The sequence below is a fragment of the Quercus lobata genome, chromosome 7 (genome assembly GCF_001633185.2).
Source record: "Quercus lobata isolate SW786 chromosome 7, ValleyOak3.0 Primary Assembly, whole genome shotgun sequence".
Classification (NCBI taxonomy): Eukaryota; Viridiplantae; Streptophyta; class Magnoliopsida; order Fagales; family Fagaceae; genus Quercus; species Quercus lobata.
Window position 1 is genome coordinate 11,352,308 of NC_044910.1, and position 13,886 is coordinate 11,366,193.

General features: G+C 34.7%; 1 protein-coding gene across 1 annotated transcript; it reads right to left on the reverse strand.

Annotated features, from left to right (window-relative positions):
* Positions 1-1,829: 1,829 nt before the first annotated feature.
* Positions 1,830-9,036, reverse strand: LOC115952987 (dual specificity protein phosphatase 12-like). Its single transcript, XM_031070383.1, has 7 exons — positions 8,983-9,036; positions 7,998-8,534; positions 5,866-5,918; positions 5,635-5,699; positions 5,457-5,535; positions 2,928-3,233; positions 1,830-2,510 (listed from the first exon to the last, which is right to left on the reverse strand). Exons 2-7 carry the CDS (start codon positions 8,459-8,461, stop codon positions 2,356-2,358), a joined length of 1,122 nt encoding a protein of 373 aa, XP_030926243.1. The 5' UTR covers positions 8,462-8,534; positions 8,983-9,036; the 3' UTR covers positions 1,830-2,355.
* Between the last annotated feature and the right edge of the window lie 4,850 nt (positions 9,037-13,886).

A 13,886-nucleotide genomic window follows, 5' to 3' on the forward strand; every position in this document is an offset into this window, starting at 1 on the left:
TAAGATTGTTTTGTCTTGTGCCTGAATAGCCGTTAGAGGAATTCTCCTTATCGTTTTAGCTTCATGAGGCAAGAATCGCATCCACAAGTCTTGTTTTCCACTATCTTAAACTTTCATCAATCAACCCAAAAACTAAACCATCCTTCGTCAAAATTTTCCGTGGGAAAACTGGCCTATAAGTGTGGAGGGTTAGAGCCATTTCTCAATCCATATTCGCACATTACATCCATCTTCTATACGCCACCATGAGCCTTCCTCAATAATATAGCATGCCGCCAATATGTTTTGCCATGTGTGACCTTTTTTTGGACTAGTTTTGCTTCAAAGGAACAATTTGGAAAATACATAATCTGTTAAAGGAAATATTTGACAAGAAGAGGGAATATGAGAGTAAGATTATATCTGAATTATTTCTTCTCTAGTAGTCATCAATTACATCGTATTATTTCTAACACTCAATTTATATATATATATATATATATATATAGATCTTTCTTTGTTATCTGTCTCTTAATGTTTTTCCATTTCTATCTCTATTTCTTAGTGTATATTACCAAGGTTTTCAGATCTGGACCGTTCATTGAACCGTAAAAGTGAGAAGTTTAAGGTTTTTAAGGTCGAACCGTGATGATGTCATAATTAATTTAATAATTATTTAAATATAAATAAATATATTAAATTTGTAAATATTAACAAAATTTACTAAAAATATCTTAAAAATTGAAACAAAATACATAAAATAGTACATTATAAGGTTAATAAAAAATAGTACAACATAAATAAGTATAAAAATAAATTTTTATAATAATTCTTTAAGAGAAATCATTTCAATTAACTAAAAACGACTTTTAAAATAAATTCATAAATTGCATAAGTATTATTCTTAAATAAAAAGTTAATTTAGTAATATTTAATATGTTGAGAAAGATGACATAGAGGTTTAGAAACTATAAATCATGTAAATTTAATAATATTGCATATTAGCTCCCAAGAAAAGCACTTGGTCCGTTGGTCATGACTTCAATCTGTGTGAGAGCCTCAGGTTTGGATCCTGGCAACTGCATTTTTCTTTAATATTTCCCTCGGTTCGTCCGGTTCTCCCTTAAATTAGCTCCCTCTATTAAATGTGATGGATTCATGTCCATCACCCGTGGATAATGAATAGTACATAACATAATTTTGGAAAACAAAGCAATTAGCTAACTTTTTTTTTTATTTTTTTATTTTTATTGAGAAACTCATTTCTATTGAACTTAAATGAACTCCATACAAAGTACAATTTTCCTTCCAAAATTAGTTGAATTTTGAAGGAAATTGAGTTTATTTGTATTTTATTGTCAATACTTTCTTTGAATAAAATTTTGCCGTTTGTTCTCAAAAAAAAAAAAAAAAAAAAAATTGTCAATACTTTCTAAGAAATACCACCCTTCACCTCCACCGCTAAGATCATCTTCAGCCTTGGATTGCTTTGTGCCTTCAAGCAAATCAGATCAAAATTTTAATGAACAGGAGGGGGGGAAAAAAAAAAAAACCCTAGTATTTTTCATGAACAGGGTTTTTTTTTTGGTCATACAAATGAATTATTAATTAATCAATTTAATTGAATTGTATCTAAGGGTTGGTACTTTGGGATAGATTTGATCCTAGATGTGCTCATCATATCTTTTAAATTCAAGAATAGCTCTTCATTGGACATCTCTCTCTCTCCAAAATAAATTTAAATTATCTGATAAGTGATAACCGAGTATCTAAATCCTCCTGTTATACTTATTCCTTTGTTATTATATATATAGCTCTTGAAAAAAGGGGAGGTGGTGGGAGAATGTGCGTTACGAGACAAGAAAATATCAAATTTTTCATTCACTTATATACATTAGGTAGCTATAACAAAGGAAGATAACGTGATGAAAAACAAAGGAATCTCCCATGCAATTGACAATCATTCTCTATAAATATTGGATAGCAGAGCTTCCCCGTTAACATAGTTTACCCTTGAATGTCTTCCACGTCTCCATGCCAAAAAAATTGCCTAAAATATGAACCTCAATAACAACATGATATTCAAACAATAAAGAAAACTAGTCTGCATGTTGGTCAAACCCCAATCATATCAAAATCATAAAGTATACCAGACATGCAAGACAGCATTCTACTCAAAGCTTCGATCTCCTACTGCAGCAAATGCAAAAAAAGGCTTTAGGAGGCCTCTCTTTCTTCTAGGTTGACTTGGAAACTATGTACCTTGTTTTAGCTGTATCTGAGTTTCTAAATTTATTACTGGAAAGATACTGCGCACTTCAAATCGTTGCAGGATTGGTAAGAAACTTTTCTTGACAAATGTTTTTTTGACAAATTTTAGACAGTGCTGATGTCCACTCGGCTTTTATGGATCTGAAAGGCTGGGGTGATCCAGCTCCCACAACTGCATTGGATGCCTGACCAATTGAAGAAACCCAAGCGAGCTTCACAGTGAGCACAGGACAACTTGCCCTCCATTGCACCTTCTTTAACTGGATGACAAGAAATAACTATCAAAAGTTTAATTATTTTAAACAGGTCTATGTACATAATAGGTTACGTGAAACCCTAAGATGCCATCAATGATAATAATACTTTCAAACAAACTGGTTTGAACAAAAGTGACCTTGGATCCCTTGTACAGAACTTGGGAGGGCACTTTTTTTTTTTTTTTTTTTTTTTTTTTTTTTTTTTCCCTTTAATTTATTTTTAGACCCAAAATTTTACCAGGAGTAAATGATCTGCTTACAAAATGTTATTCTACAACCCAGTCTATAGAGGAAAATTTTCAAATACTAAATGTAATTTTAACGTACATTAGTTGCTTATCTGATTTGTATGAGTTAATAACCTCCAAGAAACATTCATTTTATAGTCCAAGAATCAGAAAGTTTGAAATAATAATTTACCTGCTGTCATCCATTGTAGGGGCTCAACAAAAATAGATGAACACTCAGACTCTTCAGACTTGTTATATGGGTTGCCACTTTTCCGCTTGCGCCACTCAAAAGATGTCTCACCCTCACCTGGAATGTGATCTACAACGTTCTCCTGCAGTGCAACAACTCTTCGGCATTTCTTGCAGCGGTATGCAGGAGTACGATTATTTCCTAAATTTGAAGCTACTTCCACTTCTGAGGAAACTTCTGTAGCCAAACCAGGATCTGCCCCAAATTTAGAACTTTCTATCTTCTCCCCACGGTTATAAGATTCACCTGAAACCATGGGAGAGAGGACCTTTCAACGATTAACATTTGAAAACAGAAGAAAACCTTATCATTCATTCTCAATCTCAACAAATAAAAAGAACAATAAGAAAAATCCAAAAGTACAATACCTACCTTGAATTAACTTAAACTTACAATTAGGGGTGTTCATAGTGCGGTGTGGTGCAGTTTTGGGCCATTTTTAGCACTGCACTTTGCAGTGCGGTTTAGCTAAAATCATAACTGCATCGCACCTTATTTTTGCGGTCACATGTGTGGTGCGGTGCGGTTTAGAGTTTAACCAAAATCATAACCGCACCGCACCTCATTTTTGCGGTCACATGTGCAGTGTTACGTATAAGATGAGGTTTGAGGTTGGTATATTTTTCCAATTTTGGGTATTTCCTACCCATCCCAAAACTAATTTTTCCCTTTTTTTGGCCAAGTTTTAAATTACTTCGCTAGTTGTTCTTTATTTGGGTTGGCTTTTCTAGTCAACACTTGCTAGGGTTATCAATTTTTTGTTTTGTTTTGAAAACTAGGGTTATTAAACTATTAATAATATATTTAATATTAAAAATAAATAAATAAATATATTAATATATAAAGAGGGTGCGGTGTGGTTTGTGCGGTTTTCTTATTATAAAATCGCAAACCGCATTGCACCATGCAGTGCAGTGTATTGTTACTTGCGGTGTGGTGCGGTTATACTATTTTGTGGGTAGTTTTGGTGCGGTTTTGCAATTTGTGCGGTTTATGCGGTTTGGTGAACACCCCTACTTACAATTATGCTCACTACTGAATGAATCTTAAAGGTGGAAATCTACATCAAGTTGTTAGACACAATTTCAAAAATGGATCATGTTGCACCAAAAGAATTCTTCATCAACAGCAAGAGAATTAGGGTCTTTTGTTGCTCTATAGACCACTCAAGCTTTAATTCTAGACCCTGATATTTTCAGAGGACTAAGTGGTATTTCTAGTACAAATATAAAAAATATCAAATTCAGGGCAAGAAATTGGCAGCTAATAGAATGCCCCAAAGTCAATGAGATGATATAGATCTAAATTTGAATACCCTGTGAAAAAATGGTAAATAAGTTATGAACAAACTCAAACATAATAAAGTTGTTCAATTGGGAGGATGAACAGATTTGACATTATATTGGTGAAGGGCATAAGTACCAACAAAGGGAAATGATTATCTTATCTTACCTTTTGAATTCAACATTTGCAAATGAACGAGACTATTGGAGGCTTATTTCTGTCTAAATGCCTAGGGATGGAACTATATATATATATATATATATTTTTTTTTTTTAATCAATAAATAATTTCATAAAAGAATTCCACACATTTCTGGTCTCCTCCCAAAATGCTTGACTCATGTCTCATCAGTTGTAAATCTAAAGAGATATGGCTTTTGCAATTGATGTATCCCAAAAATGCAATGTTCATGTCTCATGGGCTGTTTAAAAGATAAAACTTTTATACAATGGCCTCACAATGCTTAATGCATAAAACCATAGGACTTGTAGGATAGCGTTGCTCCTTAATATCACTCAATCATAACCGTATGATTACAAGACTCATGACACTGCACACCAACATATACCCAGCCATATAGTGGTATCTTTAATTGGCAACAACATCCTCTCAGAATCTACTTATAGAATTATAGCCTTCTGTCTCTGTTGCTTATGTCCCAAGATGAATGGAACTTCCATGATTTTCTAAAGCTAACCAGAAACAAATAACTTTTATACAACAAAATTTCAATGCATCATTTATCAGGTAATAAACCTTTATTTTTTCTTCTCCAGAATATTTATCAAGTTCTCCTCAAAAAAAGAATATTTATAAAGCAGTAGACCTTAAACCAGACAGCCAATGAGCTCTAGCTTAAATAGCACCTCTTCCCTCTGTATGAAAGGTGCTTGAGAGTGAAGATGTGGGTTCAAGACCCACCAGGGTGCATGTTTAACTTACCTGAAAATTAGAGAAAAAGAACTACCCCTGATTTTATGTAGCTTTTTGATGCATCATCCTACAAGCCTCACAAAACCACACCTACAGTGGGTCAAATCTCAGACCTCCTATACAAGGAGAAGTACTACTAAGCTACAAGGGCAAAGGTAAAAAATGCCTTTAAGCATATAAAGCTTGGCAAAAGGAGAAGAAAAAAAGAAGAGGGGGGGGGGGGGGGGGGGGGGGGGTGGAGCGAATATGTACCCAATACTTTCAGTCGAAAGCGCTTGTATATGGGGCTTGCACGGTCAACCTTGAAGCCCATTTCCTCAAACATCTTTAACTGCCATAAGAAGAAGGCAATAATATATTTCTGTTAGGCTAGATATATGGGAAATTACACCTTAAAATCACCATGCAATAAAGCATTTTATAGCATAACCTGCTCTATAAAACCATCATTGGGGCAAACAAATTCGCAGCTTTGCTTTAAGGATTCCAGAGCATCTGCAGGGATGTGTATGAAAAAAAAAGGGGCCATCAAAAGCATAATATTTTCAATCTCATTAGAAAAGAAGCCCAACAAAAGCATTGTAAATAAAACTAGAAGCCAAAGGCATATACCAATTTGTGGACCGACAAAACTTCAAATAAACAATGGATTTGTTCACACCTTCTTGAGATAAATGTTCGGTTCTCATCAGATATGCTGTAATGATAGCTGCACTGCAACACATGCAAAGAAGAGTGTAAACCCCCAAGACTCGACAATTCAGTAAACCAGAAAACCTATCATTCAATGTAGGTCTCTTCTGGACAATTTCTGTCATTTTATACTAATAAAAAAAATCTGACATTTTATACTAGGCTGAGAATATAACAAACACTTCCCTCGAATACACTAAGGATTATGAGAAGAAGCAAGAAATAAAATATAGTAGCAAGTAAACAATTTTTTAATGGGTAAAATACTATTTTGGTCCTTAAACTTTACTAAGAGTTTGTTTTTAGTCCCTAAACTTTAAAAAGTTCTTTTTTCATCTTTAAAACTTTGTAAAGAGTTTTTTTTTTTAATAGTTTAGAGACAAAAATGGGGGTGAAAAAAGAACTTTTACAATAATTTAAGGATGAAAAACAAACTTTTGGTATAATTTAAGGGCAAAAAAGAAAACATTTTCAATAGTTTAGGGACAAAAAATGAATTTTTTAAAGTTTAGGTATGAAAAGCAAACTTTGGTAAAGTTTAGGAACTAGAATAGTTTTACCATTTTTTTAATAATAAGTAAAACTTCAATTCTGTGCTTTGAAAATCAGGTACCCGTGCAAACTTTTCATCATATGACCCATAAACTGGTATTTGAATGCAACTCAACCATCTTATTGTTGAATTTGAAAGACAAGTCATATAGCCGTACATTTACTGGAAATTTAAAATTTGTTTTAAATTTTAAGTGAATCTCACCATTTTTTTCCTTCTTCTTTGATAAGCTCAAGGCTCTCTGGCAATCTTAATTGGTCAGAGAATCTTTTTTTTTTTTTTGATAGGTAATCAAAAATCTTCTATAAATGAAAGAAAAAAGAGGAATACAAGAAGTTCATGATGATGAACAACTAGAAAAAAAGAAAAAAGGAACAAACAACACAACAACCAGAGGGAAGTCAGGAAACTAAATAAAGGGAGGACAAAAACTCAGAGAGAGAAGAACAATCAGTAAAACCCCAACACCGAGACCACTCCAAAAGACTACGGTGGCATAAAAGCTTTAACTCATCCAACGTCTTCTCTTTATCCTCAAAGGATTGACGATTTCGTTCCAACCACACAATCCACATTAAGCACCCCGGAACCAAGCTACAATGTTGAAAAATGGTGTAAAATTACATAATCAAGTAAAATTTGAGTATATTCCCTCTGCTAATTTATAATGTTGCTTGTTATAATGTTCATATAATTTTTAAAACTGTATTTTTTTTTTTTTATAGAAATTAGGGTGTCTAAACCTCTTCGAGTATCTGGCTATTTCCTCGAGTGTATGCAATCCCCCCGTCCCACACGCACCAGGTTATTACAAGGAGGAGTCCCATGGGGCGGCTCAAAGATGCTGGCAAATGGTTTCAAACTTAGGATCTCATTGATATCTTGAGGCCTTAAAAACTATGTATTCCTAAAAAGGCACAAATGTGTTAAATAATCATTTTCATGACTATAAAATAAATGGCATTCCAGCATTAGTAATTTCATTTAGCTTTGTCTCGAAACCATTTTCAAGAACTTCCATTACCTAAATTTCTCTTTAATTTATTGCAACTTGTAGTTTTTCAAAGCTTTATACATTCATGTATGAATGCATAATTAGCTTTTGTAGCATTTATTAGTCAATTTTTTCTACTTTTCTTATTTTTCCCTTCTATGCTCAGACTTTCCATCGGGTTTTCTCTCTTATCTTGCTTATATTTGTTCATTTAGCATATCTGCAATGTTTTACACTTCTTCAAGAGCTTGATTTGATGCTAAGTATTTTATGATCACAACTCTCCCGTTTTGTGGAAGACTGCAAATCCCAGTTTGATCCCTAAGACCACCAACTACTCCTACCTTATGTCCTAATCTTAGACCCCACTAAAATCCCAGTACACAAATACAGATACAGGTATCAAGCAGTCAAGCACACTACGAGAGACACACATTAGGCACTCATATTACAGAACAGGGTTTAAGAGCAACTTTGTTTCTACATAAAAAGTTAACAACTTCACCTAAAACCTGTAAACCCAATAAGAAGAATAGGAATAAACAAAGTATACCTTCTTGACACGCCAGCGAAGCAATGTACCAAAACAGACCCCTCTTTTCGATTCTGATCAATGAAGTCAAAACAAACATCTAAATAATCCAACAAGTCCTCACTCTCCATATCTCTAATCGGCACGGCCATCCTCACCAGCTTCAAATCCTTGCCCGCACATTCCAACGAGTACAAAATCTTATCCGGCGACAAGGAACTCTTGGACCCTCCATCAGCAATTGAATCCTCCTCCACGGAACCTGAACAACCATCACCACCACCACCACCACCTCCACCAGCATAAACCTTCTTGATTTCCTTAGCCGGAATAACGAGACTGCTGCGCCATTCGGAGAAAAACGATATCGAAACCGAGCTGAGGACCGAGAGAATATGCGTGATCTCGGCGCTACCGTTTTGGAGAATCTCCGCCGCGTCACTGATGTTGCCGATGAATAGATTCTCGCGAACACGGTACGGCATCACAACACAAAAATCACACACACAAACACAAACACAATCGATTCTGTGCAAACCCTAGAAGAACACTTTTTGCCTACACACACACAGAAAAAAAAAGTTCAAAATTTAGTGAATTTTACACTTTGTTATGATATCTTAGGTGATCACATAGAAATACATGGCTCAGTTAGCTAGAAACTGAACTTTTCTCAGAAAATGGTTATGTTCTGTTTGGTTACAGAGAAAATTACAATTGTAAAAAAAAAAAAAAAATGCATTACATGCTGATATTGCAGTTTGTCAAATTGTTAGTACGAATTCAAAATCTAATCAGAAATGGTAATAAGCAAGTAAAAATGAAAATCAAATCAATCTCTTTGTACCTGTTTGGTTACTGAGAAAATGTTTGGAAAGCAAAGAATTGAAATTCGAAATTTTTTTTCAAAGATTCTTTGGAATACCAAGCGAAAATCAAAGTAAAAATTAATAATTAATAATTTCATTTTCCATTGAATTTTTTTTTTTGGGGAAAAAATTCAAACCTGAAATCTCGGAATATTCCGGCGAATCTTTCTCTTTCTCTCTCTGTGCCTATCATTTGGTGTTTAATTGTAGAGTGCTTATATAGATTGCCTGGCACGTGCGAGGTTAGGGATTTGGCACGTGCGAGTTTGGCTGCTGTCGACGTGTCAAAGTGAAGTACGTGAGGGATACTTTCGGTTAGCGTGTGGGGTCGCGTGATGACGTGGGAAGATCAGGGCCCTTGTTATATATAATTGAGAATGATTGACTAATTGGGGTTCGTTAAAGATACCGGTAGAGTGGCTCGAATGTTCCACGCTGGACGATTTGATTGGTTGTTTTATGTTTTTGGGTTTGATATGTGTGTTAGTTTGATTGAGACGGTGATTTGAGGCGCAGACAGTTGTGGGCTATGGGCCCGTTGAAAGATATGGGATCTTACAAACGGAAATTATTCGTACCGACGCGGATGATTGTGAGAGGCCGCTCCATGCAGCATACAAAATACTACCTCCTTTACAAACTCTTACTATTTTAGAGGTCTAAATCACACAATTTTCCATAACTTCTTACTACAATTGTAATGTTATAAAGTGAGATTGTTGAAAAAAAAAAAAGAATGATGAGTTAACCCACCCACAATTTATCACGTTACAATCTATTTATTTTCCTTTATAGTTGAGTTTTTTCTTTGGGAAAAATTTCAGTCTAATGCTCCACTAGACGAGATGTAGACACATGATTAAGTTTACACGAGTTTAAATTGTATCAGATCCAATATATTGAAACGCTGGAACCAAGTTAAAGTGTTCTTTAAAAAAAAAATTTATCTTCTTTGTCAACCTCCAAAAACAATGCATGACACCAAGTAAAAATAATTTTTATTGTTGAAATTACCTTGGGTAGTTCAATTAGTTAACATTTTTTAGTGTTTTTATGACATTTAGAATTCAAATCTCTTACACTTTTTGTACTATTGATTATGTAAAAAAAAAAAAAAAAAATTACCCTAGAAAACTCTTACCTTTCTATATATATAGAAAAAAAAAAGATAAAAATAAAAAACAAAATAGCTTTTTAAATGAGCAAAAATAGTTAAAGGGGCATCCTATCTCAATGCTAATTTTAGTTACTTTGATACATAGGCGGAGCTAGGGGGGCCAAGGAGGGCCATGGTCCCCTCTAACTTTTAAAATTTTCCATTAATCTCTTTTACATTTGATAATAAATCTAAAGATTATACAAAAATGCATTCACGGGTCCCTCTGAGAAATTTTTTTGGCTCCGCAACCGCTCGATACCATCTTTTTTCACATATTAAGTCTTATCGTAAGTCCATTTTCTAAGTGCAGGTGGCATGGAAGATATAAAATCTGGTGTTGATTGTCATTTCCTTTTATACAATATCGTCAGCTTTTCAATTTTAATTTATAGGAATAGTAAGAAAAGATAGACTTGAAAAGATAAATATAAATTTGATTTGAATAAATAGATAGAAGATCAGAAAATAAGATTTGGTGAATCTGATATTAGAATATATAGAGATGTCATTAGTGTTTTTTTTTTTTTTTGATAAGGTCATTAGTGTTAATACATAAGCGAATTAGCAATTTTTGTAATTTGTTTTTAGCCAATCTCAGCAAAAAAAAAAAAAAAAGTTTTTAGCCAAATTGGCAAACACCATATTAGAAATAAAAAGACTTGTACATCCCACCCAGCTTTGCATTACTGTTCAAAATTGTGCCCAAAAAAAAAAAAAAACCCATGTTTAAAATTGTGCCACAAAAAAAAAAAAAAACCCATGTTTAGAGCATTTACATCTGTTCATATATAATAGAAAAAAGTGTAGAATTTACACAGTTTTGTACAAAAATGACTTAATCAATCTATTTATAGTTGTGCAAATTTACAAGTTTGTTGTAGTAACCATATAAATTTTTACAGACACTATTTATGTTGTATTTAGTTGTTTATTCTTTTTTTACGTATTTCGAGGATGAATGAAGGGAGTGAATGGTGGTTGTTGTGTATGAGGACTGAGGAAAGAGAAATTAAAAAAAAAATCAAGAAAATTGATTACTTTAATGAAATATAGTGTAAAATAGATAATTTGATGTAAAGTATTTTGAAAAGTGAGTATGTAAAAAAAAAAAAAAAAAAAAAAAGTAGGTTCTTATGCTAAAATAAACAGAAATTTGTGCACGAACTGAGGTGAATGCTCTTAGTTAGGCAAAGCTCTCTCTCTCATAATGAAAGCATTATAGCCAATTTTGTCGTGGGAAGTCACTAAATAAACCTTCCTCTCACACTTCGGTCGTGGGAAGTCACTGGCGTCTGTTGAGAAGTGGCTAATTTAGGGCGCCATAATGGGATCTTTTTTTGGGGTGTTGTTGGGGTTGTATCAAATTATCAATGGCGTTATCAAGATTGCTTTGTGGAGTCCCACAGTGGTTGATCTGGCCATAGGGGTCACTACTGCGAGGCAAGTAATGGCTAATCTTGTTGTGCGTGTGTGTCATTGAGTCACTAACATTTGTATGCAACCATTATACTACAAAATTTAAATTGTTGGGAAAGTTTGGAGGGCAAAAAAAGAATTATTAGAATATTTTAATAGGATGCCTTGAAAAATGAATAGTAAGACATGGGAGAAATTATTGGGCATGTCAAGTAGAATCCTACCCCTTTTATGGGGGTGTGGGCCCTACTTATAGGACTCATATAGGGCCCCACCTCCTATGAGAGGGGAGAGGCTCCACTATATGAATTTTATAATTTCTTGAGATGTAAGGAGTATTAGAGCATCCACATTAGTCCTTCTAAATTTTCTGTCCATTTTACACGAAAAAACCTACTTTTTCTATTTTACACTATCACTTTTATAAAACACCCACATCAGTTTATCTATTTTACAAGATATTTCAATAAAATATTCATTCTTCTCATTTTTTTATTATTTCTCTCAACACTCTTTACCTATATACGCGCACTCTCTCTCTCTTTTCAGAACAGATCACCACTCTCTCTCTCTCTCTCTCTCTCTCTCTCTCTCTCTCTCTCTCTCTCTCTCTTTCTCAAAAACCAAGCTCCACGACCGGCCGATCCATGAACCAAGCTCCGTGACCCGTTCCTTTCTTCACCGGCTGATCCACAAACCAAGCCCCGACGACCCAGATAAGGATGGCAATGGGGCGGGGCGGGGCCGAAGGATGAGATCTTCGCCCCCGTCCCGCATGGATTTTTCTTGCCCCATCCCCGCCCCGCCCCGCATGACGGGGAAAATTTCTTGCCCCATCCCTGCCCTTTAAGGCCCCACAAAGACCCGCAAAGCCCTGCCCTACACCGTAAAACTTTATTTCTTGTTAATTTTCCCTACAACTATTACCAGTTTTTCAAATAAAATGACATGTTTCAATAATAAAAATATACTTGAAATTATAAATAAATTTATCCTATCAAATCAAACTAATTTTTAGCAAAAACTAAATAATATTATCTAAATGTTTAACAAGACAATATCACAACAAAAACCTCATAACATGATAAAATAAAATTTTAACAAGCTTAAAGAAACAGTGTTGTTAAGCAGCCAAATGCCCACACAAAATTACAAAAACAATGACACAGACACATATTTAAAGCCACAGAGCCGTAACTCATTAAAAAAAATTATATTATGTTCATGATGAAAAATAAGTTGAGAAAGATCGTTTGAATCATGAATGAAATCATCAATTCAATAGTATATAAATTTGTTTCCAATAAAGACAAAAAAAAAAAGTTAAAATTGGTACCTTATTTCCAACTTTGCTAGAGAGAAAAAAGAGGTAGAGCCACGTTAAGTAGAATAAAATAAGCTGATGATATTTTTGTTTAAATAGTAGGGTTTTAAGGTACAATAAAATTACAATTTAACCCTTATTAATGCGGGGCGGGGCGGGGATAGGGTGGGGCGGGTTTAAAAAGTGTAAACCCATCCCCGCCCCGCCCCGTGGTGTGGGTCTAAAATCTCGCCCCATCCCCGCCCCACCACCTTTGTGGGGCGGGAAAAACTCGCACGGGGCGAAGCGGGGAGGGGCGGGGAAAAATTGCCATCCCTAAACCCAGATCCTTTCTTCACCAGCCGACCCACGAACCAAGCTCCAGCGACCCAAATCCTTTCTTCACCGGTCGATCCACGCTCCACAAGCATCGATCTATCTCTCCGATCCACAAGCACCGATCAGTTAGAAACTTCGATTAGGCTTCGATCAGGCAAGACCCATACCCATGAGCTCCGATCAAGCGAGACCCACGAGCTCCGGTCATTCCAGTCAAGCACCAAACGTTCCGATAAGCATCGATCTCTCTTTGTTGTTTGTTCGTTTGGGTTTGTTTGTGTGTGGGTGTGTTTGTGTATCTCTGTGTTTTTTTTTTTTTTTTTGAGCAAGTGTATCTTTGTGTTGATTTGTCTGTGTGGATGTGTTTGGGTTAATTTTCAGTTGATTTTGGGAAAATTTTTTGTTTATTTTGGGTTAATTTTCAGTTGATTTTGGTTAATACTCTATGCTAGGGTGGTTATTCTGGCGCACTTGTAATGGTTGAGAGAAGTAGTTTGATGGAGAGAGAAAATAAAATAAAAAAATCATTTACACGCGAACAGTAACCGTGTATATTTACACGGTTACTGTTCATTTGCACAGCCGGGTGTATATTTTGCACAATTTTACACCTACTGATGTGGGTGTTTTTTTGGCCAAAATGTGTAAAAAGGACTGTTTTATGTATTTTGTAAGAGTATCCATGGACTGATGTGGATGCTCTTAAAACAATAGATATATAGTTAAAAAATAGAAAGAGTGATTTTTTATTGTAAAATTTGGTTAAATTTTACAACGATGGATATGAATGGTCTTATAATAATAACCATAACAATGAATGTAGA

What these genes read in the sequence shown, in the direction of transcription:
- LOC115952987 (XM_031070383.1), bottom strand. Translation starts at nt 8,461, where the DNA reads ATGCCGTACCGTGTTCGCGAGAATCTATTCATCGGCAACATCAGTGAC. An exon ending in CGAACATTTATCTCAAGAAG is followed by an intron (nt 5,700 to 5,865) that starts GTGTGAACAAAT and finishes ACATCCCTGCAG; the next exon opens with ATGCTCTGGAATCCTTAAAG. An exon ending in CCTACAATGGATGACAGCAG is followed by an intron (nt 2,511 to 2,927) that starts GTAAATTATTAT and finishes CTTGTCATCCAG; the next exon opens with TTAAAGAAGGTGCAATGGAG.